At 40.8% G+C, this 27,522-nt stretch overlaps 1 protein-coding gene across 19 annotated transcripts in view; it reads right to left on the bottom strand.

Moving 5' to 3' along the window:
* The window catches only part of CELF2 (CUGBP Elav-like family member 2), a 552,930-nt gene that overhangs the window by 109,247 nt on the left and 416,161 nt on the right, over window positions 1-27,522 (bottom strand). For 18 of the 19 annotated variants that reach the window (XM_032441981.1, XM_032441939.1, XM_032441915.1 and 15 more), the window contains one exon: window positions 22,936-23,132. In XM_032441981.1, coding sequence (XP_032297872.1) covers window positions 22,936-23,113 — 178 coding nt within the window. In that variant the 5' untranslated portion in view covers window positions 23,114-23,132. Of the gene's footprint in view, window positions 1-22,935; window positions 23,133-23,298; window positions 23,538-27,522 lie in introns of those variants that run through there. The other variant, XM_032441983.1, reaches the window with a different exon arrangement.

Below are 27,522 nucleotides of genomic sequence, written 5' to 3'. Positions count from 1 at the left end.
GGGTAAATAAATGCATACAAATCAGGTTTACAGCATCAAGGCAACTTCATGCCATTACTACCTAATCTGTCCTTAAAGAACCCATCATGGCATGCTGAGATGTGAATTGTAATGGTCTGTGCTTGCAAGTCAATGAATCATAGAATGGTTTGGGTTGGAAGGGACCTGAAAGATCACCTACTTCCAACACCCTGCCATGGGCAAGGACATCATCCCTAGACCATGTTACCTAAAGCACTATCCAACCTGACCTGGAACACCTTCGGGGATGGGGTATCCAGAACTTCTTTGGGCAGTCTGTGCCAGTGCCTCACCATTCTCTGAGTAAAGAATTTCTAACTAATATCTAATCCAAATCCACTTTTACTTTAAAACAAATTTTCCTTGTTCTATCATTGCATTCCCTAATAAAGAGTCTCTTCTCATCTTTCTTGCAGGCACCCTTTAAATACTGGAAAGCCACTATAATGTCTCCCTGGAATTTTCTCTAGGTTGAGCAATGCCAGCTCTCTCAGCTAGTCTTCATGGGAGCATTGCTCCAGCTCTCTGAGCATCCTCTTTTGTCTTCCTCTGGACTGACTCTACCAGATTCAAAACTTGTAAACTCTGAAGATGCTGTGGAGATATCTGTGAGTAGTCATACCATACCCACACATTAGGTGTGCGCCCCTGCCTGCTGGTGCTGGAAATGCCACCATTCTGGCTGGGGCCATTCATTTCTTGCCACCCCTCCAAGCACTCATTCAGTGCATATCCCTTGGAGAGACATTTCTTGTGCTCTACCAAAAGGAAGAAGGCTCTCTACCAACAGTGGTCAGAAAATCAGAGCCATTGCTCAGTACCTCTTCTCCAGTTCTCATTTGGTCTGTTTGTACTTCTGCATCTTGGAGGCAGAGATTAATTGGGATCTTAAGCATCTAAAAATACTGCTTACAATAAAAACTGCTTGTAAAAAAAAACAAACAACAACAGAACTGCTTGTCACAGCTTTTGGAAAGAAAATTATTGTGAAAGTAGTACAGCAAAAGGAAAGGCTGAGGAGAGAGCATTCCAGTCGCCAGTTATGTGATGGTTCTCTCTTGGGTGGTCATTGTACTGGTACGGTATAGAAAATAATATATGTAGGAGAAACAAGCAATATTTTTTGTTCTGACTGGAAATCATTCTAAACAAAGTATGCCATTATGCATGTACACTGTATCACAAAGACATTTTGAATTTTGGGCAAACATCTACATGAAACTACAACACAAATAATCACTTATTTCCTATGCTGCCTTGTCTTCATTTCCCCTTTACCGCTTCTTTTATGCTCTCCTTCATATTCTCACATTAATTCTCCTTAATCTTCAATTCACATTCTCTTTTTCTTATATTAATCCTTACTCTTTTCTGCCAGAAGATGATCACTGTTTCCTTTTTGCCTTCTCTAAGTAACAATTATTGATTTAAAATTACTGGTTTTGAAATGAATTACCACATCCCCAGCCATTGTACAAGTGAACTCCTAGGTCTGTTTATCTGCCAGATGTGTTTCAGGATATAGTACAGAAACAGGGTTCAGGGCATAGATGCTCAAAAAGGTGGGTATGAAAAATTGAGATGTCTTCCTTTTTTAATCCTTTCTTACAGCTGATAACTGGAGAGACACAGTATTTCAATTCAAAAAGACTCCAAAAAAGATCATGTTTACAGAAATTAATGTAGACAGGAACATATCTTTCACAAATGACATTTCAAAAGCCCTTTACTCTCCAGCCCTGATATTCACCAGTAGCAAAATCAAGCTTTCGAGAGCAGAGGCTGACAAAGCTGCCTGTGCAGCCAGAAAAGAGAAGGCTCTGGGGGGTCTTATTGTGTATAAGCAGGTGATAGGGCAAGTAAAGAAGATGGTGCCAGGATCTTCTTAGTGATGTCTAACAGGAGGCCAAGAAGACATGGGTTCAAATTAAAATACAGCAAATTCCATTTACACATAACAATAAAAGTTTTTAATGTGAGGATGATAAAAAACTTGCACATGTTGGCCAGTGAGGTTGTAGAGTCTCCATCCTTGGAGATCTTCCAAACCTGCCTGGATACAGCCCTGAGCAACCTTCTGTAGACAAGCCTGCTTTGAGTAACAGTGTTAGAAGAGATGAGCCCCAGAGGTCCCTTCCAGCCTCTGTCTGTGATTCTGTGAAACAATGAAAGCATTTAAGAGGCTTTTTCACAATACCCTACTTACACAGTACAACTCCTTCAGAAATATATTGCAAGCTTACTTAACTTCAGCAGACAACATCAGCTAAATTGCTGTTTTACTGTTGCACTCATCAGTTGGGAACCAGCTCTCATTCACTAGCAAATTTCACACACGAGATAGGTTTCTTCATAGCAAGTCAGAAGCCACTCTTTTCTTTAGAAATAGAACCAGAAACACTGAAATCTCAGCATGGTGCACATTGCCACAGACATAGAAGACCATAAAAATGCTGTGTGTCACATCTTGCCTTCAGAAATACATCAAGAAATTAATCGGTTCAGAATCATTAAGATGCATTTTTAAGCTAAAGACATCCAGTCCTGTTTCATTTGTTACATCATGATGCTTTTAAAATTCAATGTAGGCTTTCAATGTTAGAAGACCATTTATTCACCCACAGCTCTGGCAGCTCTGAAGCCCCGAGACTGTGTCTTGTAAAGATGCCTTAGGTAAGGCCAAAGCTGGTAACACAAACAGAAGCTGTCCACAGAGAAAGAGTTGTAGAAGAAGGCACAGTGTAGAAAGTCAACTGGTGGCACTTAATAAAAAAATAAAAATAAAATGAAAAAAGCCCGACTAAAAACAATCCTCTTCTTTACCCAGAAACTTGTTAAGAGGACGGTGCACAGGTTCATTTCAGCACTTGTTTGGAAGCTTTGGTCACCATTTTTGCAACAGAATTTAAAGCTGACCTTGGGTAATTCATTTCTAGGAATAGTGTTGAAGTTCTTCTGAAAATAATGTTCAATGCTCATCTGAATCTTCAGATGCTTAAATGCTTTTGAACAATCTGGCCTTTAATCTCCCTGTGCCCCAGCTTCTTCTTGTAAAATGGAAAGAATAGTATGTCCTGAGCTCAAAGGAATATTCTGAAGAAACCATTAAAAAAAAGAAGTGAAAAGATACAGCAATAATAACGAGGTGAGTAACAGTACAGCATTGCTTGCAAGCGCTGCTTCTGTCTAACTAGCTATGGATTGGCATGCTCCCTCCAAAAGTTTGCTTATAGGAAATGGAAGAAATCAATACAAGACATTCAAGCTGGCTTAAGGGGCAATTAAGCAGTGTAGGAAGAAAGTCTAGCTTAAATATTGCCTTAAAGTACGGCATATTGCCCTGAGCTTCATTCAGCACAGACCTATTCTTCTCCCAACACCCATCAGCACCTAACCTCACGTTTTAATGCATTTACCCAAACTGCCTAATAGGGGCTCCATTCACTGCTGGTTAAAGAACTGACTGAACTTCCACTCTGAGTCGTGACATGTTACAATACACACACTGATTTCAGGGAGCGAATTTTCACCTGCTTGAAAACCTGTTTTCTTAAAAATGTGCAGTTCTTTTCCATCTTTACAACCCATGGTCTGAACTAGCTGTACTCCTGGTTCTGTTCACCAGAGATGTGGCAAAGCAATGCTTGCAATTCTTCCTTGACTTCAACTTTATAAACTCTTCTGTATCTCGTATTGATTCACAGGGTCACAGCACATGTCAAATCTTTCCTACGCTGTGTACACCTTCTAGCAGTCTTTCATCTAAGGAGCTTCACTTTCCCTGAACTTGTTAGCAGTGACACATTTGTTCCCCAATTAAGATATATATATTTTTTATAGCAACAACAACAAAAAAGTAAAGACACAGAAGAAATTTCTGGCAACTCTTCCATCTTTCCAGCTGGTTGAAACAATTTTATGCAGATGAAGATGCAACTCCACAGAGCCTTTGAACTTTAAGTAGCATCTTTACTTGGCTTTGAACTCTCAACAGGGCCCGTGATCTTTCAAAGCAATATATTCTGCCTGTGGAAGCTTCAAACAAGAGGGGAAAAGGCACGGTTAGAAAAGCTGCAAAATACGTTTTTTTCTTCTTTTTTAAATGCCTGATGCTCCTGGAAATAAAAAAAAAAAACACAACAACAAAACAACAACAAACCACAATTGAGTGGTATCTGAAGAAGTGTATTCGGCACTCAAGTGTTTCCCTAATTAATTGTTTAGATGAGTACGAAAATAAACGCAGCGACAGCAAAGATAAACAAACCACTTTAGTAATAAAGCCATATATTTGTGCAGACACACAAGAATAAATGGCAGCTCTTAATGAGCACAAGCAACGAGAGCAAAGAACACACTTCATGTGGGGTATCCGAAAGCTGAAGCTCAGAGACGTTTGAGAGGTTTCTGGAAACAGCTCCTTGTACAGCACTGAGGCTGTTGCAGCCCCTAGATTTGCACAGACTGAAGAAGACACATAGCTCATATCACCTACACAGCCTCAGAGAAGCAAGAAAAGCACTTGTGCTGAGAGGGATTGTTATCTCTGATTATGATTATTGTTATTTTTGTGTGTGTGATGATTTAACTAATGTTAAATCAGTGAAGGAAGATGAGGAATACGTGTGTAACACACATGCTTCCAAAACGAGAGACAAAAGCTATGATGACTCATGCAGTCTTTTCTTGTGGCTGGAAAATGAACTAATGAAGGTGGAATGTGCTTAGCTTAAAAACTAGGTCAGCGTGTCTCAGAGAAGACAACATTAGGCTTCCATATGTAATTTTTCCAAAGTTTTCTGTTTCCCAGAATCAGAACTCCCATCATCTCCCATAAAACTATTTCACAGTCTCACAAGCATTCATTTAAACTTGTTTAAACATTTAAACATTTATTTATAGCAAGCACTTAATTTCACCTTGCTATTTACTTCTTGAAGCTTCCTAAACAACACGACTACTTTGCAACTCAGTAAGAGAGTGAAACAATAATAACCTATGTATGTTGAAAATAAATATTATCTCCCTTCCCCCTACTGCCCCCTCCCCTTCCAAATCATACAGCCATAGTAATAGTATCATTAAGATTGGAAAGACCACTAAGATCATCTAATCCCACCATCAACCAGCCCGTCACTGCTATAGACCATGTCCCTCAGTGCCACATCTACCCTTTTCTTGAACACCTCCAGGGATGGCTGACTCCAGCACCTCCGTGGGCAGCCTGTGCCAATGCCTCACCACTCTTTCTGAGAAGAGATTTTTCCTAATATCCAACCTGAACCTCCCCTGGTGCAACTTAAGGCCATGATCCCTCATCCTGTCTCTATTAACTGGGAGAAGACGCCAATCCCCACTTTGCTACAACCTCCTTTCAGGGAGCAGTAGGAAGCGATAAGGTCAAGTCTTAACACTACATATGATTTCTTTCTTTCTACTAGCAACAATGTATGATTTGGAACTTATTAAAAATCTATTCACCAATATTTATTATCTATTAAGGGAATGGAACATTGGGTGCATAGTGGATCACCCAACAGGTGCCTCTCAAGCCCTCTGTTACTGTATAGAAGCAGTTCAAACAAGATGCTACCATGATACATAGTCCCTGTGGCTCTCCAAATATCTGTATCTCAGATGTGGCATTTAATCAGATCAAGACTTAAAATAAATCTCCAGCAGCCTGTTTCCAAGTTATGAAAAGACAAGCACTTGGCTGGAGAGGTAAAGGCTGTATGAAATGATTGGCAACTTCTCCGAACAAGAAGAGAAAGGAGCAGAATGATTGGCAACTTAATCAGAAGGAAAAAGAAAAACAGAGAAAAGGAACAAAAGGAGTTCCTAAACAGCTCTGTGTTGGCTCCTGCGGCTGTCAAAGGTGGCCTTGAGCAGGCAGTGGCAGGAGGGCTTACACTGAAGCTTGTCTGCAGAGTAGATGAAACTATTCAGTGCTCCTTGGCATCAATAGCACGCAGAGCCGGAATGTATCTAATCACATTTGGTGCAGCACGATGCTGTACAGAGTTCCCCACAGGTCACCATGGCTGTTAGAGGAACACATCCAACAAAATGCCAGCCTAAAGGTTCTTCGCTACCAAAAATTAATACCGCTTTAGAACAAAGTCCAAAGTTTTATCTGAAATCTTCTTAAAAAATAACAACAATTAACAACAAAAAATCCAAGGGGTCCTTGTAGCATATTTTGTCTTCAGCATCATTGACAAAGGGATTTTTTAATGCTTTTTTTTTTGCATGGAGACCAATCTGAGTAACCATAATATTTAGGAAGCACTGCCCTTTATTTAACATTGTGGTGTACTTCTGTCTTTTATTTCAGAGTGCTATTATCTCTAGAAGCATCTATGTTAAGCAAATCTAAGAAAACTTCCTGAAGGAGGACTGAGGAATGATGGGTTAGGGGTCAGCTTGTTGAAAGAGCTTTGCAACCACCAGATTTTATAAGCATTTCTTGCTGGTTCCAACAGAAACCCCGTCCTACTAATAGGTGACTTTTATTTGTCCACGAAGTGCAGCAGATCTACAGAGAAACTGCAAAGCTATGTCCAAGAAACATGAAGTTTCTTTCCCCAGATAAGATGGAGGGTAGGAGAGTTAGGAGGTACTTGAAGACAAGTGCTGGTAAGACTGGGACCCATGTACTGTACCACGTGCCAGCTGCCATTAAGTACTATTAAGGCAAATCTGAAGATATTGCCAAGCAATTCAGAATTCCCTATCAGCCTGCAGCGCCGTTCACTTTTACATTTTGCATGCAAGAAAGATAAACCTTAATGTATAGTGAAATTATTTCTGAACCTGCGTATCGCATGTTTTCACTATAATACATATCATAGGCTTTGACACAGAGATAACTAAGCGATTACTTGTCAACTTCCTCTTATTCCATTAGTCTTAAAAGATAGGATAAAAAAAAGCTTTTCATGTGCAACAGCAGGCTTCAGATTAGTCCTGTGGAGTTATCAAAAACGTGGAACTAAATATCAGACAAGCCCAATTTAAAATGATGAAACACTTCCGAATTCTAAAACAATTAGGCTGATTTACAACATGCAGCCTGATACACTGTAGGTTTGAATCCTTTTTTCCTGCTTTTGAAAAGGGGAACATTTTTTTCATGCTAGTCTTAAATTAGTGACATCAGGATTTTTTTTTCCCTACACCTCCTAAAGCCACTTGTGGAAGGTTCTTATTCCCAAAGGTTGGATGCAGATAATTAAAGAGCAACAATATCATTTTTTTTTCTATGTTTTTTTGTCCATGTCAGGTACCAATTTCCTATGTTTTCAATTCTAGGTTCCTAATTTCTGCTGGTAAACCAAGAATTCTGAAGTGCTATGTAGAGGCTTGCAATTCTCTCCTCTGTTCCTCATAATTCTTCCTAGAAAACACATGCATATAACTGCTTCTGATCCTACGGGGGTGGAGATTTAAACAAACACTGACACTGGCAACGCTGCTCTGGATGGGCATTGTACTAAAAAGTCATTATCAGAGCTTCAATATCCATTTGATTATAACTTGTGTCTTAGGAGAAGCAGAAGATATGAGAGACTGCTTTCAGTTACAAGAGTATGGCAGTGATGGCTGTAAAACTGCTCGGAGCCTTGTCTGAAGGATACTTTGGCTCTTTTATTACAGAATACTGGAATTGCAGAAAAGATCAAAGGTACACAGCACTGACAACACTTTCCTAAGGCTTTCACTTTTGCAGCATGCACAGACAGTGGATTTTAAATAAAAGTTATATTTCTCTAAACTTAAGAATATTAATATTTTAGTATGATTGCATTTGTGAATGAAGACATTCAGAAAGCCATTATGTTTTCAACTTAGGTTAATAATAAGGCTATTTTTCCACCCACTCTCTGGCACAGCTGTAATGTTCTTGGCCTCAAGTGGGAGGCAATGTGGAACACGGATTAGCAAGATGGATGATATACAACATACAGTGCCAGTTCACATAAAATATTACTAGATTGGAAATGACTGTTTACTGTCTCAGTGATTACATGACTACTTTTTTTCCTTCCAAGGAACATACAGTATGTGTAGGTCCTCTATGCCAATAAAGCTTAGAGCATAGCACCTGGGTAATGACAAATTAATTTTTGAGCTAAGCCTGATGATGGGGTCAGCCAAAATCTTAGGCAGACTTTATCCCCAGTACTATTTTACATGGCAGAAAATGCATCCCTCACATTCACTGGTATTAGCACAGAATGGGGATTATAAAACAACGAACAGAAAATAAATGAGGTGGGGGGACCAAAAGTAAGGAAAAAAAAAAAAAGGTCTAATTGTGTCTGTTTACAGTACAATAACAAAATATTATCTTATTGGCAGGGGGTGGGGTTGGAAATAGCATCCCGTGGTCCAATTCCAAATAAAGTTGGACAAAACATTTAGGAATGCGCTAAGTGGAACAAACGTGGATTTGGCAGACAAGAGAACTGGATGGGCTAGCAGGCTTTTTTTCTATTAAGATAGCTTTCCAAGCATGGGACCTTTGCATCTTGGAAGGGGAGACATTTTGCCCGATCTCATGCCCAGCTCTCCTGATGAAGAAAGCAGCCCAGCCACGAGCAGATGGAGATGGAGGGCTCAGCTCTGCCTTGGGATGGTTGAAAGCTACAGCATGTTCAGGTTCCATCATACATCCAACCACTCAGGTCATGGTTACCTTGACACAGCAGCCTTCTCATTTTCTAACCACGGTCATCTTATTGAGGCCTCACAAAACATTTATTTCCAAGTTTTGTGTTCTGTCCAGTAGTAAAACTTTTTGTTTTATAACCACAAAGTCAAAACAAATTGTTTGAATTATGAGAGCTCAGGAGTTCCCATCACTTGGAGCACTGGCCACGTCCCCTGCCAAAATATCAGCAATACTTCAGAGTTGAAAAATGTTGTCTTTTATCATTTTAGTGAGAGAGGGCTTTCATTTGAAAGAGAAGTGCCCCAAAATGGCTAAAATATCCCATCCCAAAGCACAGCTCCTCTGAAAGGGCTGTTTGCAGAATCCAGACATCACCATTTTCATGTAAACGGTTTACTGACTTAATAAAGAAGCATACTTATATCCTTATTATATCAACTGCAGATGACCTGCAGTCATTGAGACACCTATTCCTACAAAAATTGTCCCACTGAAATTAATCATCGCGTTTACTCCTCCTTCCCCCATAAGCGAACATCTAATCTCAGCACTTTGAAATGCACATTAGCTGCTTCAATAAGTAAGATGAGCAATTCTTGGTTTTTTTAACCACCCAGGGCCTAAGTGGATGATCTCTTTACATGCTCTGGATGACGAACAAGACATTAAGTATTGGAATTTTTCCTGTTGAGTAGCCCAGTGAGGCAGAGCCAAGTTTTTAGTCTTGCTCATGTTGTCATTTCCAGAGTGTCAGACTTTCCATGAGCAGTACATCCCATGTTCGGGTCACCAAAGCCTCAGCTCTGCACGCCCCAGACTTGTTTCAGGGAGTTGTTCCAATGCTGTGATCCACCACCCAAACTTCTAAGTCTGTTCCTCTGGCACGCTCAATTTGGCAGCTGTAGGAAAAGGGCTGTTAGATGAGAAAGAAAAGGCAGAAGTAGGCACATTCTCTTCTCCCACTCATTCTCTAACGAGCTTTGTGTTATTCTCTTTTAAATCTTACTTAAAATTTCAGCCTTGTACAGTAAGATCAGCAGGAACAGATCTTTGCTTCAGTAAAGATACACAAAGCCCTTTTTGTTGACGACAAGTGTCCAAAACTTTGGCATCTGCACTCTGCAGCCTCACGGCAGCTTTCAGTCCGTCTTGTTCATTTGTGCCATCAGTGTTTCAGGATGAAAATCACTTTACCAATCTGTTTGTAGCGTGTCTTACAATCTGTTAAGTGCATCTGCAACACATATAGTAAATGTTAATAGGAGCACATGGTCAAGGCTGGAGCCGTTGATTTCAGGTCCCATTGTTGTGTGCAGTGCGTGACTCTGGCACAGGGGAGGCGGCTGCATTTTGCATGCACACAACGACTCAATGTGTCACTATGTGAGTCCAGAAACTGCCAAAATTCCATATAAAATAGTTTCTTTTTTAGGGTCAAAATAGTCCAAGAGTCAAAAATCCCTAAAAAATATATCCCCAAAGCAATGTGTTTCTAGGGAAGCTTTCAGAAGTTGAAGCCATGACCACATCCTTGAGATCACAGTGCCAAATTACCTTTTGCAATACCCTCTTTAAATTCAAAACAAAGCCACATAACTTAGGGAAAAAAAGAGATACCAGGCACTACCTAATGAACGCTCAATCATAAACACAACAAAGAAATGTCTGAAAAGAATCCCTACTCTCNCACAAGAATGTTCCAAAAAATCACATCTGGACACAATGATGATAATGTTTCTCATCCTTACCGATTATTTATCATGTTTCTTTGTTTTGTTTTGTTTTTAAGCCAGCAAGTGCTTCTGACATTAGACACACTGCATATTGCTCTCCCACTCCTTGCAGCACCGATTGTTATTCTCCTGCTTTACATGCTGATTTCTCTTTTGTGAACTGAGACCTTGAATATTTTCACAAGGGAAAAGCAGATCAATGATTTTTTAAGAGAGCTAAACAATTCTGTGTAATGAACATCAGTTGACATGGGCAATTACACTTCTTCACACACAAAAAAAGCCAAAAACACAAATACAAAGAGGAGACTGTAATTCCTTTGAATGGCATGTGCCCTACTGACTATAGCAGAATGTCAACTGCATACACAAACAGGGGTGGGTGAAGTTTGGGAGTGAAACATGGATCATTATAATGAAAAATGCGTAGGTTAATAAAAATTTTTGCCATTTCATTTGGCCAACGATAAAGAAAGTTGCTTTAGAAACCAGCCCGCTGTTTCCCAGTTTCCATTGAGAATGGTCCTAACCCACTTTTTATCTTTTTGTTGCTGAATGCATGGAGAATTCCATATATTCTTTTTAAAGAGTGAATATGAAAGGAAAATGGGTAATATCAAACAAAAGAAGTTGCATACTTCAATTATATTTGTCCTGTTAAAACACATTTTGCAGGAACATCCAATATACCACATCTTCTCTTTAATGGTTTAAGCAGAGGAGCAGAGTGAGAAAACTGAATGTCTTTATCACTGGCTGGAAGCACGTCCCTCGCCATGTCACTCTGCTTCCACACATCTGAGCTTTCCTATAACGTGAATATGTTAACACGGCTTATTTGCATTTCTGCTTTTATTTAGGAAGCCACAGAAAATACCCTCTTGAATGTCGCTGTGGCATCTCTGTATAATGCAAGAGTATGAAACCTGTATTCCTGGCAGCATTAAAAATACTGGCATCATTATTCAACAAAACCCCTCCCCACCATGATCAATCTCTGCTCTCATTAGCAGGACCTGTGCAGTCAGCACCCACCACCCAGCCCCACTCCTGTAGTACACATGCACTCATGCTTTGCCATGGGATGGCCACTAACAACTGCCAAAAATCACTCCTTCATTAGATGCATGGAAAACCATCTGTAGCAGGTGAGGTGATTACATTTTACGTACATACACTGATATTTGTTCTTACCTTCAAGCCTATTCCTATTCAGCAAAGCAATGAAGAACATGCTTCAACTTTAACCACCTGCTGAAGTCATCAGGGCTGTGTGCTTAGTTGAACAGGGGTCTTTAGGAACCAAATATTATTTTTAGTAATAAGGAGACCTGGCAATACACTAGATGGAGCATTTGATAATAAGTAACATTAATTCAATTAAATCCTCTTACGGCATACACTCTTCAGCTAATGTAGTTTACAGTGAAATTTTCTCCTGCACTCATTTAAATATAATTGCTGCACTTATCTTGTCATGAGGAAATTTCTGAAGGTTACTTGTACTGTGCACGTATAAACCTACGAGCTATGCTGACCTTTAGTTGTGAGATTTTTTTGAACTACTTAGACTGCAGCATCTAAAATAATAATGATAATGATAATAATAATTCCCCTCTTTCACACAGCACCTTTTAACTCAATATATACCCACGTGAGAGTTAGGAAGCAACGAGGCACAGAAAGGCATGCTAGTAGCTGAGGACTGGAAAGGAAAACCAACACTTGGGAACATGGAGAATGTAAGGGCTGGGAGATAATGAATGCACTCTGAAAGATGAATTTTGGTGCAGTGTTTTGCTCAGTTCTTCCAAAAGACATGAAGGGGTTATGGCATTGAGACAATTTCGTATCTACTTTTCACACAAGATTTGGTATTACTAATAGCTATGGGGCATGTCAGTGTCATGGTGCGGAACTGTACTCTGTGACAGCTATCAGCACCTGACTGAGCGCAGCTACTGACAAAGCCCACGGTCACTGAGGTTGGTGACACTCCCAGCTGCTTTCCAACAGGAGAGCACTCAGAATGACTGGCAAAACTGGAAACTGGCATCAGTTGAAAAACCCAACAAACCAACACCCAAACTCCAAAACAAAATAATCGACTTCTAAAACAAAGCAAGACTTCAGTGTGAACTAATAGCAATAACCGTTTGGAGAGTTTAACGCAATACTGAAAGGGCAGGCACAGAGATACAAAGAGAAACCTGCTGAACATGATGGAAGAGAGTATACTGGAAAACCCCACATATACAGAGTGAACATTTCAGGCCCTTTTGTATGGCAGACCCTCCACCACAACTCTTAAGCTCTCTGTGCCTAAGTTCTAGTACTGCAAAAGGAAACTTTGCTTAGTTTCTCCATCTCTCTAAGTGCAACCAAATGTAAGGATGAGAAATATTTGATGTAATCATGTCTCTTTGAATATCAAGGCATGACAAAGCTTGCTTTTTGCATCATTAAATAAGAAAAGGGAATAAATACTCTCACTAATTCCCCCCTGCAGGTGCTTGAGGCCAGGTTGGATGAGGCCATGGGCAGCCTGATCTGGTGAGTGGCAACCAGCCCATGGAAGGGGATTGGAACTGGATAATCTTTAAGGTACCTTCCATCCCAAGCCATTCTAGGATTCTATGATTTTCATTCCCTTGGTTGAGCCCAAGACCTATTGGATGAGGACCTATCAAGTGACTTTGTACAGATCTTATGGCACAGCTGACATCAAGGGAGAACTCATATTTGAGTGATGACAGAGGAGGCTCTCAGTCTCAGCACTTTCCCTTCCTTAGAGAATTACCCCTGTGCCCATGGAGTGAATTAAAAGTGACAACGAGAAAAATCTAATTGAGCCAACGACAACAAAACCCTTTGCACTACAGAAGATGAATCCCCAGAGGAATTACTCAATGCAGTCCATGTTAAATCTATAATGATTTTATGTGCCATGATCTGCAAATGAAAAGGAGGCCTACTGTTTAATACCCATTTTAACTAAGGGGGACATAGAAGGAGCAGGGCTCAGTGCCTGTGTTTTTGCTACATGCTTGTTTCCTGGCAGTGGTTTTTAATTAGATGCTCTTCATACATGATCAAACCAATTACGAGTTCACCTGGGCAGTGCTAACATCACAACATCGCTGTGTCGAAAGAGTTCAGAGATTTGAGTGCTGAAAACAAAGGCAGCAGATTTCATCCAAGCACAGACAGAACATTGCCTGCCTGCTCCAAGTCACTCAGCAATTTGGGAAACGTCCCACAGCCCTGTGTATCTCACTTTTTCCAGCTGGTAACAACTGTGTGATGATATTTGTCTCCCTTTGCAAAACACTCAAGAAGTGTGGCTAAGCAGTGCTGCTCCACATGGTGCCTTACACAGCCGTACAGCCCCAATGACTCACGCAGAACCCTATATTAATCCACTCCCTGTTGCAGTACAGCTCCTGAAAATTGCAATTGAAAGCATGACATCTTGAGCAGCTAGGAAAGATAATTATTGTTTCAAACAAATTTGCCCAGTTCAGTTAGGCAAATAAGAGATGTGGTTTATTATAAAACCACCTCTTCCACCTCTTTCCAGCTCATCTCACTCTTCTGAAAGAATGTATAACTGGGACGCAGTCATTATCTTAAATTAAAACCATGAGGTGATAGACACCGGAGCTTTTTCCACTGCAAATAATAACGAATTTATGCATCACAAAGTTTAATCTGCAGAGTGGAAGTCTAACGTCCCACTTAAAACTGCATACTCATGGGCATAGATGAGACAGTAATTAGGTTCAATGAAAACCTGAAAAGATCCACTGGAAACATTCAAGTTTAATTTATTCACAAGCTTTTCTGAGTGTTTTTATAAGCAATTAAAAATTGCTTATGAAAGGAATCACAGATTCCTGAAAATGTCTTTTACATGGAGGTAGACAGACCAGCAGATTTATATGGCACGCACAGCATTCCACCCATAATACAGCTGGCTGGAATTAAGCTCAAGCCTGGTTTAGAAGTCACTAACAGACTTGGTCCCTAGGAAGTTATTTGCTACTCCTTTGAAATAACATGCTGATGCTGACAGCGCATGATGGAGTGGACAGATGTCTAAAAAGCTCCACAATACTGCCACTGGCACTGCCCAACTCTTCCTGGCTCCTGTACCACAGACACCAGGCACTAAGCAGGTTATGGGTTCAGCCAGTATTGTAGCACACTCAGGACCTTGTTTTCTGTCTCCTGCCCCAAATGAAAAAGCAGGGCAGTGAGGTCCAACGCAGTGAGGATTCAAGCAATGAACTTGCATTTAATTCACACTGCAAATGCTACACAACCATCCATTCTGTAGCATATTTTAAAAGGTCGAAGATTAACAGACATCCTTTCAAGGCTTTCCTGGGATTTAAAATTCACATCAAGAAGTAGGAAAATCGATGACATATTTATACTAAGCCATTTTACATGGTTTTTGGCTCTTTACCCTGCACTGTAATATTGAAGTGTTGTTCACACCATCTCAGCAGCGACAGAAAAATTCCTTGTGTTCTGGATTCTTTTCATGTGCAAAACTTCTCAAAATGTGGCTTTTAATTTTACGCTTTTATTTGTGCGTATGTGTGTGTGTGTACCAGTGTCTTATTTTTGTGGTGTGACAGGAGTACAGTATGAAAGCAATGAGATGGAGGTGAGTCTTGGAAGCTGAAATGCATGCTCACAAGGCTAGCTCACAACTGCATCTCATTTTGACACTGTTCAGTTATAGAACACCTTCTTTCTTTGAGCTCCATGTCAAAGTCTGTGAAGATTTCAAACTCACCTTCATATCCTTCGTAAAACCTCCTACTAAAGTCGTGAGCAAATGGCTCGAGTGTTGGCAGTGAATGGAATCAGAAACAATATATAATGAAGACAGAGCTTTTTGGAAACCATCACTCTTTAAGAAAATCACACATCATATTTCATGTGGTAACAGACAAGTAATGTATGTTTATTCAATTAATGAAAAAATGAAAGAGGGAATTTGGGTGCTGGGATGAAAACTCATTGATATGAGATTTACTATGCAACTGAAGAAACTGGATGCCATGAATTACACAGTGACATTGCCCTGCGTTATTGAAAGGTGTATGTGTCAAATGTATGCATCAATCTTAACAATATTTAAACATGTATGTGATTTTATGTCTGGGGATTATACCCATTGATGAATTCCTCCGTGCAAATGCGTGCATGACTTGACTTAGATTTTCTCCATGTATTACAATTTTTGCCTTTGAGATTATACATTTGAGAGAGAGGTTGGGCATGTTGTTCAGATTCAAGAATGAAATTTGATTAGCTTTGTTTTTCAATTTTATGGAAAGTTCGGGCTGCTTTACTGCCTCCCCACTTGTCCATTCTGACACAATGACAGCATCTCTGAAAACAGATTACTCATTTATATTTTAAGACATTGGGGATTATTTTGGTGAGGTTCTAAAATATTCTATATGTAAATGCTGGATGGTGTGCTGAAGAAGTGAACATTATAACAAAGCTCTGCCTGCCTTTTTAATGATCATGCAAGATATTCTTTTCCATCAGTATCTTAACAAATGTCACTATATGTGACACTCCCTGTTTCTCAATCATTAGCCTTTACTTGCTTTTAAAAATAATGATATATTTACAAAAAAGACAAATACCTTATTTTATGTGGCTTTAAAAAAAAAAAAATTATTGTTGTTTATCCTGAAGTATCAGAAAAACTGTGCACACATTTTCAGCTGCATCTCTGGCATTTTCAGAGGTACCTCAAAAGTGTTTGGATTAATTTAACGTCTGAACTAAAGCTCGAGTATCCTTTTACATAATGCATCTTTTCTCCAAGTGTTTATCAGAAATGAACATTAGATATCTATTAAGAAAACTGCAATTGATTATGAAGTTCTGCGCTTCTAAGGGCTTGCCTGGGTATTGGTTTTCTATCTAGTTAACTAAACTGATTCATGTAGTTTGTTCAAGTTCGTTCCAGTTTATGCACTTTTTCAGCATAGATTTAATTAGCAATGTGCTTATACAGTATTAGCTATGTCTTCAAAATTCACAGGCAGTTACAAATCACAGTTAGGCTGCAATAAAGAAGTGCAGCTGATGAGCCCCAAAGCAATCTACTTTAAGCCCCTAGAGACATGTTATGTTTTTAAAACGTCTTACAGCAACAACTCGAGTCCTCACTTCTGGACCAAGCTTCCTCTATGATAAATACCATAAGAACACAGAGAAAAACAATACTGCAAAATAAAGCTTAATTTTGTCGTCATTCACTGCTGCACACAGGAACATCACAGATATGGAAGGTTTTATGTGCTCTCTCTCTCTTTAAATATCATAACCAAACAAGCACTCTCTACTCAGCTCTCCCAACTTCCTCTATTGTTCCTGTTTTGCAAACACACAAACACAAAACCCCTGCTCTCATTACAGGATCTGCATGAAGACCTTCCAGGACTTCTGCAGTCTGACTACATGGGATTTGCTGAGATACATTTTGTTACTGCAGTGGAGGACTTTTTTGCCATAGTCAACGATGGGAATACACAGTGAGACTGATTTATGTGGAGAACAGGTTTGCAATCAAGTATGCAATAGGACATTAACCTCATCTGCTCCTTCTCTTCAAAGCCATCCAAAAATATCAGGGGTCACCAGAAACCTCAGCCCCTCTTCAAGCAGCTTGTAGATAACCCAGGCACGCAGCCCTGGCAGCTCATCCTGCTTACAGGGTGAAACTGTGCTGGGATGTGGGGAGCAGTCAAGTCCAACACAACTCCAGGCATGCCTATGTCAAAACATGAAATAAGAGGCATGAAAATTTTATTATTTCAAAACTTTTCTTACTGCTGCTTCTGGAAGACCATTCTCTACGCTGCATGTGGAAGAAAAAAGTTTGACTTAAGAAGATACCTTTTCCTTTTGGCCTGCTGGTTCTCAGTCTTAAGTTTATGCTGTGCAGTCCCGGGGTTCGATATTAATTGAAAGAGCTGATCTATTCCTGCCTTTGGTCTGCACTTCAACATACTTCAATCATATCTCCTTGTAACTTTTTCTTTCCAGACCACGGTACAGTCCTGTATTCTTCCACAGCTTCTTCTCTTTTAGCTTTCTTGTAAGTCAGTGCTTGAAGCCCTTTACAAGTTAACCTTCTTAGACCTTTCACCATAGCTTAACCCTTCCTGACTTCATACAAAATCATGCTGCTCTTTTCTGGACCTCTGCCCCTTTCTATAGAATGGTGCTAAATATTGGTAACTGTAGTTTAAAACATGATCAAAAAAATCCTTCTTTAAGTGGTACGGCATTTCCTTGAAAGCTATATTCAATGTTCCCATTTATACAGCTCCACATTTTCTGTGCCTTTTTAACCACACGGACACAAAACATCATGTTAGTACTTTTATGGTATGTGCACTCTTCAAATCCTCTCTTGCTCTTGAATCTTTGAAAAAAGGTACTCATTCAACATCTGTGCTCACTCAAAACTCAAATTTACTCTTCCTGCCCATGGTTCATTTTACCCGAGTTGAGTTCCTTTGTATGAGGTTGTTTTCTCCAGGTTACCTTCTCCCCCATCCAGCGCCTTCTGCGCGATCCAAAAAGTTGGATAACAACTTAGTGGTTCTCTCTGTCAAAGCCATTTACATAGAGAGTGAAAAAGTATCGATCTCCAATACCAGTCCCTGTGGTTCTCCAATCATCATCTCTTTTTCTTCCCCTGGCCCGTAACCTTCTCCCATTCTAATCTGCCCTCGATCATCTCACCAGCTCCTTTCTCTGTATGAAAACGGGCCCCCTTCCCTGCTTCACCAGCAGCCGTGTGCATTAGGTTCCTGTGTGACGCTGTGTGAAATGCCCCTGGGAAATCCAGCTTGATTATATACACAATTTCACACCTGTCCACCCTCAGAAAAACCTCTTGAAAACTCCAGCAGACTTGTAGAATAAGAATTACCTTTTATAAAAATCAGCTCACATCTACAGTATATCTTACAACACTACTTATAACCCATATAAAATCTGAGAATTAAGGCTCTCGAAAGATTAAATTTAAACACCCCAAGGTCAGAAACCAAAAAGTTGAGAACTCAACTTCATCACCTGCTCTCCCTCCCCGTTGTGCTTGCATCCAACAGCTGAATTTGGCTTTTGCCAGTCTTTGTTGCACGATACTACAAGGCAGATACTTTTTCATGCTGTGTATGACAGATTTCAAGCCTGGGATTGTAACATAAGATAGCTCAGCTGTGAGCACTAAAATTTAGTCTAAAATATGTGTGCACAGTGGCTGCAGTCCTGAGTCCTGCAGTGTACATGCCCAGGACACAACTCATCAGATCTCAAAAGCTAAACAACATTCATGGGAACGTGCAAAAGCATCCTAAACTCAAAGTAAGTCAATAGAAAATACATGGAGAAACCCTGACTCCTGCAATGCTGGCTGAACAGAACTTCTAAAATAGTTTTGCAAAACACAATGCATTGAAATTGCTCCTGGGAGCAGGCAGAGTGCAATTAGCTGAGTGGTGTGGAAATGGCAGGCAAGGAGCACTTGGTTAACAACTTTATTAATAATTAGTGTAGATCTGTGTGCCAAGCAGGGTGCTTCTGCTCCACTCCTGTGTAGAACTGCCCGAGTCCCCTAATATCCTCCTTCCCCACAGGGAATGGGGCAGTAAGCAGAAGTGTGGGGTTCTATGGAGAGAAGGATGCACTGCAGGCAGGAGGATCTCCGAAGGGATTGCTTATAGCCACAACTACACCCAAGCAATCAGATAACTCCAGCCTTCAATATGCCTTGCCTATCCTGTCTCACCTGTATGTAGCATATGAATGCCTCATTATCAGATTCCCCTGCTCGCTTCTCAGTAGACTTAAATTACCATGTTAAATAGGATAATCATAAACACTGGCCTTTGACTACAGCACGTCCTTGTTCACTCAGCATCCTACCTCTAATCTGATAACGGGTACACAAAAGGCTACAAGGCAAGGTTGTCACATGTGCCTTTACTTGCTTCCTGGAGAGAGATTTCTGCTCAGCCTCATGCTCTCTGGATCGTTGAGCCCTGCAAGAATTAACAGGTATGGAAATGGGGGCAAGGTACAAGAACAGTGTTGCAGATCAGACCCAAGACTCTTCTGCTACATCTCAGAAAGTCTAAGCAGCCCTGCGCCATCTGCCTGCTTCAGCACTCCAACTCTGAATCAAAAGCAGTGAGAGAAATATTTCCATCTTATGAGAGCAGTGGGGAAAAAGAGAAGCCTTGGTGGTGCTGGATGCTACCTTCACACTGAGCTCGTTGCATTGGAGATGGTGGTATTACAGGAGCTCTTTTTAACTACTGGTCTGAAAAAGTCATCCATCCACCCAGAATAAATTATATAAAGGAGGTAAGATGGGCTGGGAGCAGAGACAGCTGATCTGCTGAGACTTTCAATCCCCTTAGCCCTCAGAAGCTGAAAGTGCCATTTATTTCAGTGCTACTGGATTTCCTGACAATTATTTTATTCTGTATGTGTGTGTATAGTTTTTGCCTAATCCCCTGGATTTCTCTTGTTGCAGAAAGAGGAAGAAGTCTTACAAAACAACAGGGGATAAACACATGAAGTCAAATTACTGTGCTGAGCTCTTTTGCACATCTGAAAAGAACTAGAGGGCTGCAAGCTCTGGACAGTGAGGATCTTCCTACTTACAGAGGATATTCCAGCCATCAGCCACTGAAATGCAGCCATTCCTGTGGTATAAGACCCAATTAACAAAGCTGCACAGAAGCAGCATTTCTGTGGAAGTAATATGGTTTTTCTCTATTTTTACCAAATCCATCAAACCTGGCTTTCCATCTCTCTTCTTTCAGCTTCAGCTTTTCAGAGCTGGCAAGGAATACGAGAAGTAGGAAAGCAATGAAGTAGGCCGTCTGTCGTTCGAGGGTATGAAAGGCAGCCTTAACAACAGCAGGAGAGACAGAAACAGCCGATGGTTATTTTTGACAGAACTGGGAGACACTCAGATTGCTGCTTCATAAACAGCTCATCAGAGGGAAAGTCTGTGCAAATGGCAGAAGCCCCTTTGGTCCGAGCTACCAACACACAGCCCTCATCCGGTATGAGAAAAATCTCTCAGAAATCAGAATGTCCTTCTTCAAAGAAAAGAACCAAGCCCAACCCCAAATGCGTAGTAACAGCAACTTGCATTTTCATCATTGCAATTCATGTCATTAAATATCAATTATACGGCACAGGCAAAGCATTTCTCATGCACTGTGATGAGAACAAAACTATCAGATATTTTTCAGGGTGTTTTTTTTTGTTTGTTGTTTGTTTGTAACAGATTCTTGATATCTCCTGAAGAATCCTTTGTGCTACTAGATTAAGAAAATGAAGATCGTTCCTGGTCAAGGGATACCCCACATGAAACTCAAGAGGTTTCTATATCTGGCAGCCTTGCTGGCAGCCTCAGCCATGAGGAAGCATGGACATAGGCTGCTCCACAGCTTCCAAGGGAAAAGCTGACCAGTGGAGGACCTCACTGCTGTGTCAGGGAAATATAAGTCTGGAGGTTGTTCTGTCGTTTTGGGGGGATTCATTTCAATTACTCTTAAAACATATCATGCCTGAAGTGACATAAAAGCATCATGTCTGAGTGGCTGAAAAGAATCCTAGCAAAACAACAACAACAAAACACTTTTCAAAGAGAATATTGAATACAGGGACTGCAAGGCTTCATAATTAGTCTACAATGATTTGCATGACCTGTGCTTAATCCTCATGCCTTTCAGCTGCCTGATGGACAAGATACCGTACAATGGAAAACACTACAGAAATGGGAATCAATGACTTTTCTCTGTCTAACCACAATATCATTCTCACTTCATTTACTGCTATAGTGGGAAGGCATTTCTGTGGCCCAGGAATCAGCTCTTCCTAAATGACCAAGTCTCAAAGTTCAGTATTTTAGTGGTATAAGCTAAGTAAGAGTTTGCTCATCCATAGCAGCCTGGACTGCTGAAAAACCAGTTGCCTGACCCTTTAATGCTGCCTTCTATGCAGTGTTCCAAGGAAAAGATATTTGGTGAGGGCACTGGGCTAACAGAGCAGGGGGGGGGCTGCACGCTCAGCTGCATCACATCTAGGGAATGGAAGGAGGTGGAAGCAGAACTGAAACACTGCAATAACAAATACCTTCTGCTTCTGCAGTACTGGTGGAAGACAGCAATTTAGTACGGGACTTGATAAGCAGCAGGATACCCTAAAGAGCCTTTTACCCAATGTCACTGTGATAATGAGACAAAATACCTGTTCTTTTAACCAGAAACAACATATCAAAAGATACCACTCAAAGCACCAGACTGCTTAAATTGGGACAGCAAAGAGGTGGAAATTCTGAGCTTGGGCAGCGCTGCACACAAAGCATGGGAGCACCCGGGGTTGAGCTGTGTGCTGCACGTGACGGCCATCACCTCTCACTGAACTGGAAATCTCGAGGGTTCTGCTTTGCACCATTAGCTAGCTGTTAGCCCACAGAATCACTCTGCGAGATTCCCCGTAAAGGATTTTTAAATGCAGTGGTAGGAGAGGACTGAAAACGAGTAACTATCGAGTCATTTCACAACCAAGCACAAATGCTTCTGAGCGGTGCCAATTATTTGCAATGCCAGCAACAATTTAATATATGAAACTCAATGATCTCAAAGCGTAAGTGAAAATAAATACACAGAGAAAAAAAAAAAAAAAAAACATGTTCTGTGAGATGAAATATTCACTCTAAGGCTACACATAAGCCCATGTTATAATTATATAATACACAGAATTGCCACATGCCTAAATATGCATAGACATACAGCTAAAGAAAGCAATACAGTTAAGGACAAATGCTTTGTATGTGGCAGAAAAATTGCAGAAAGTAAAATAACCCATCCTTTTCTTTTAGAAAAATACCACTGCCAAAAATCAATCTTTAGCATGACCACAAAAATAGGAAATCAGATTTTTGAGAAAGGGCAGGGCAATTCTATTTTTTAATTGCTATTGCCTCTGGAGCAATGACGTAGCAAGAACCCACTGCTATTCTTTCTCTCCTTCTGTATCCTGAAAATCATTCCCACCTGGGGTGCAAAGAGAGGAAACAAAAGGAAGTAGAAAATTATATTTTTCATGAGCTAATCCTGGGAAAGTGACCGCTCAGGTTTCCATGCCTCTTGGCAATAATAATTTAAACAAGGATGGCAATCTTTTGTTATTTTTCGCACAGTTGGAATGCTCGCTTCCAGATAACAGACATTTAAACTGCAGTTTAAGAAGAAGAGGAAGACAGCAATCGATAGGTATTCAGGAGTTCTCTCCTCTTAGGAATGCTGCATAGCTCAACACAGTATGCTTCAAAACAGGCAGCCCAGATGCAAGCCTCTTTGGAAATTCTAAAGGCAAGCAAGATCACTGAAAAAATCCCTGAAAGCAAACAGAGTACAACTACTGTACCTTTACTTTGGGGAGGGTTCTGACTTCTGTCTCGGAGAACATTAATCTGGTAGACAGCTCCGTAAGGCTCAAAAAGTTCTTTTAACTCTTTTTCCGACCATGAACGGGGAATCTGTCCAACAAACATCTTAATGGCATCTGGGTCTGGTTGGTCTGAATGATCCAAAGCTCCATTCATCTTGTTAGCTGTGCCGTTACTAGAAAGTGGAAGAAGAGATGAAAAAGAAAAGGCAAGTTAGGAGACTACGCAGTTTTCATGTGCACTAGATGCAAAAGATGATGTCAATTGGCACAGAGCAGGAAAAAAAAAATCGGTATTTAATTAATAGCATAAGTATTATGTACAAAAAACAATGTGATTACATTTTTCATTGAGTCTGGTTTTCTCTGCAGGCTGCTGCTTAATGTCATTATATAAGAAGAGAGCTGCACAACGCAAGCCAGTACTTTTGCATTTTAAAGCAGAGGAGAGTGGCAAGTAAGTACAGATTTCTCTCCATGGCCGTTGTAAACAGAACTGCTGCGAATTTTCACTGAACTGGCTACTGGCAGAAATAAGGCAGTGCTGGTGTGTGTGTGTGTGTCTGTGTGTTTTGTAATAAAGTCACATGAAAGGAATATGAAACACTTGGCAATCTGTCAGATGACTAATGCAAGATGCCAGCGATGAATTTGCAGATTGTGTGAAGCATCCATGTGTGCATCAAATTAGTATGATATTGCCTAGAATGGAAAACACTCCAGCTATGCGGCTGGTTGCTGCCGATTAGTTGCCTACACTCTTTAAAAAGGAAAAAGCAGTCTGGAGAGTGCCAGTCTAAAGCACATTGTTTATGGCAGCCTGGCACGCAAAAATGCACCATTCAAAAGGAGAAAGCAGTGGTAAAATTGCTCAGAAAATTAAAATGCTGCTTCAGAAAGTTTTTCTCCATGCAGAGAACGTGAAGCGTTTGAAATTTTTCACACCCTGTAAATTGTTCCCCTATCTGATCTCCAGATGTACAGCTAACTTCAAAACAACTACACGCTTCTGCTGGGGGAAAGAACATAGAAACCAAAATATCCCCTGCTCTCTGAGATGTGACGTGTTACGATTTAGGAGGAGTCCATCCTTGTAAGGAAAACAAGGAATTTTAATTACTAAATGAAAGTAAAAATAACCCTCCCAACTCTTCACCTACTACTGATAATTAAGGATGATAATTTCGATTTGGCTAGAGATTCTGTAAGTGATATGGGATTTGGATGCTTGAATTTCAAGAAGCAACACCAATGAGATGCGACTTTCAGTGCACTCCTCCCAGCCTCCCACTGGGGGAAGTGGGGAGAAGGCACGTGTTCAGCAGAGCTGAGAGTCGATCATCCCAACCTTCGTGAATCTCAGAGCCACCTGCCACTACTAAAAAACTTGGCTTCAATTACACTTTCTTCATTTGACAGTTGCTCAGGAGAAAATGCCCACAGGAAGGCTTGGAAGAGCCCAGGATCTGTACAACAAGACCAAAATCATTTCACGTGTGATAAAAAGAAATGCTAAGAATGGCAAGGAAGACACTACTTTTGTGTCATTCCCCTGCATCACAGCTGGGACATGTGCCAGGACAGATTATTTAGTCCGCTGTGCTCCATCTCCCTGGAAGTGCATCGCACTCAAATGTATTAATATGCCCTTAATATCTTATGCACTTGCTCTACTTACTACAGGAAGGAGAAAATTATTTTAGACTGTAAACCAACAACAAGAAGCTGCATCGTCACTTGTGAAGTGCCTTTAACACAGACCAGCAGGCAATGGGATTTATCACATTCAATTATTAGACAAAATTCCCATTGATCCTAGTGAGAGTCTTGCCTGAAAAACAGACCAGAGCATTTGGCCCAGCCTTTTCTATCGTGTTTCATGCACAAATGCTCTTTCTTGTTTTACCGATGCTCTCTGAGGATTCTCTGCAGGTCTCAAGAACACCAATGCAGCCAATAGTGATTTCTCCATTAGAAGCTGTGTTTCCTACACCAAACTAATAGACACCTCCATCGATACCCTAAACAATCCCCACCTCAGACTCTAGGAAACAAACAGCTCCTGACTCTTTCCAATGACACTCAATGGGAGCAACTTTCAAGGCTGCCATGGAGTGCCGAGCACCCACATGACACGCAGAGCTCTGGAAAAACACACTCTGCTGTTCCTTCAGATTCTCTATTTGTTTATGCAGTGCATAACAACCTCCCTAGAAGAAAGAAAAATTAAATCCTGTATTAAATTAAACCTACAGCTTAAAATAGTGGAAGATGCTCCTGCACTATTTTGTACCTGCAAATACAAGAAAAGGCAGAAGCTGTGCTGTGCAGCTTTGTGCTGTGCTCAGGTGACTGACTGTGTTCCTTCAGAAACCCGCTTCACTTTTCACTTCATTTGTGCTCTGCTTTGTTTACACTAAAAAATGAGCCGAGTTCCTTTTTAAATTATGCCCTTCATCCGTTCTCTCTGTTGGATCTCTTCTTTAAGAAATCCACATGTAATTACTGTGTTAGCCCCAAATTACAGCAGAGGTCGTATTTAATAAGGAATAAGTTTATTCCTTTGCTTTGTCCTTTACCCAAACCACCTTTACCACTGAGAGCACTACTACAATTTCCATTGCTAACAAGACAATTTTGAGGAAACCACAAAACCTAACACTTCTAACTGTTTATTCAGGTTAATTGCTCCATTACCATCAAGTTCCTGCTTTTAGCTAAAGGTGCAGGCACAGGCGAAGATCTCTTCTAATTCAACACAGTGCTTACACACTTTCTTTACTTTGGTGGGGCTGCAGAGCAATTACATTGATCATATTCCTTAAATGCTTTATTGGATAAAGATGGTTGAACGCTCTGACTGCAGGTGTAGGCTATAGTATGCTGTGACACAACGCTCCAGGGGACAGGTTTTGTCACTCGCTGCCTGAATTAACTTGGGCAAGTCATTAAAACTTCTCCGGATTTAATTCCACCATCCTCTGACAGCTCTGCCAGTCTGCTAACTGTTGCAGATTTAGGGGAAGAGTAAAAAAACCCACAAGCACAATTTCAAGGTTTTTCATTATAATTTCTTCCTACCAGAGGGCTGAAATTGTACCGAGCTGCCAACGTTTTGGAAATGGCGACAAGCAAGTTAAGCCCATAGGGAGGGCAGTGAGCTCTGCCAGCATAGTCAGGCTCCTCATTAAGTTACGTTTGACTTCAGTGCAAATGAATGCTACTGAAGGTTTTGGAAGAACAGTTCCCCACTTTTGCTGGGGTTTTAAGGAGGGCATCAGCACTTGCAGAAGCATCCTCATCCACAGTTGACAGTAGATAGAGGACTACAGCCAACTTGAATGAACTGAACAAGCAGATAACTGGGAGATAACAATGAAAAAAAAATAACATCCAACAAAACGGAACAGTTTTATACAGCCTATGGATTAAATCCCTTCTGCATACTTAAATCATCCACTGAGGAACAGCAAGTATAAAGCACACCTGACTGAGAGTTCAGCTCTCACTGAGCATGTTCAAGTGAATACAAAATCCAATCACATATTTTCAACCCCCTCACAAACTCTCTCTGCTAGAGACGAGTTCCCTTCTTCTCTCCCAGTCTCCATCTTCACCATTCTGGCAGGAACTGCTCTGGACAAAGACCTTGTAGTGGCCAACAGCCATATAATTTTTGTCACTTTTCCCTGCTACAGTCACTCCCAGAGGGAGCAATTCCTTCCTGCCCCCATCTTCCTCACCCAATTTACCCACAAAAGAACCACAGAACTATAGAATATCCCATAGAATATCCCAATATCCCATGAGCCCTTTCCTCATCCTCCTTCTCTAGGCCAAACAAACCAAGGGACCTCAGTCACACATCATAGGCCTTGTTCTCTAGGCCCTTCACTACCTCCATACCCCTCCTTTGGACACTCTTTAATAACAACACAAAAAAGAAATCATGCATTAAACTTGCAAGAGATTTCTAGCAGTCTGTGTGAAACCTTAGGACCATTTCTTGCAAGCATGAGTGTAGACATAGCTGTGGCTAGGAGACACTAAGAAGAGAATCCCTTGACAATTACTGTCAGTATCCAAATGATGACATACATAAAGAAAGGGAGGAATTAGATTATGTGGCTTGCTGTCTCTACACCGCAGCAACCCTTCCCTCTGCGGCCAATTTAGCCCGCTGGACTCTGGGATGACCCAGCACATCATCCTTGCTGACAAGGTGTCATCTGTATTGGAGAGAGCAGCCTGAGGGCAGAGATTAAGCCACCGAGTTGCTGGCTGCTTGTGGTCGCTGCCAGAGCATCGTCTCTCTCAATTTGTGCCAATTTTCTTTCTAATAACCTAACTACCATTCCATCATTTCAGCAAGTTGACAGGGCCACTCTTTGAGGAGCTAGAGATTGTTTTAATATCACTGCTGCTTAAGCAGGGGCAGTGGCAAAACCCACTAGACGCCTTCTCTGCCTCTCCCATTCATATCTGTCATTACGGCAAGACTGCTAGAGTGCAATGACTGCTAAGGAGGGCAGTCTTAAAGAACAAAATCTGAATTGAAAGGAACTC

This window comes from Coturnix japonica, chromosome 1, assembly GCF_001577835.2.
Source record: "Coturnix japonica isolate 7356 chromosome 1, Coturnix japonica 2.1, whole genome shotgun sequence".
Lineage (NCBI taxonomy): Eukaryota > Metazoa > Chordata > Aves > Galliformes > Phasianidae > Coturnix > Coturnix japonica.
The sequence above is the reverse complement of the archived record's forward strand: the minus strand, read 5'-3'. Positions and strand labels throughout refer to the sequence as shown.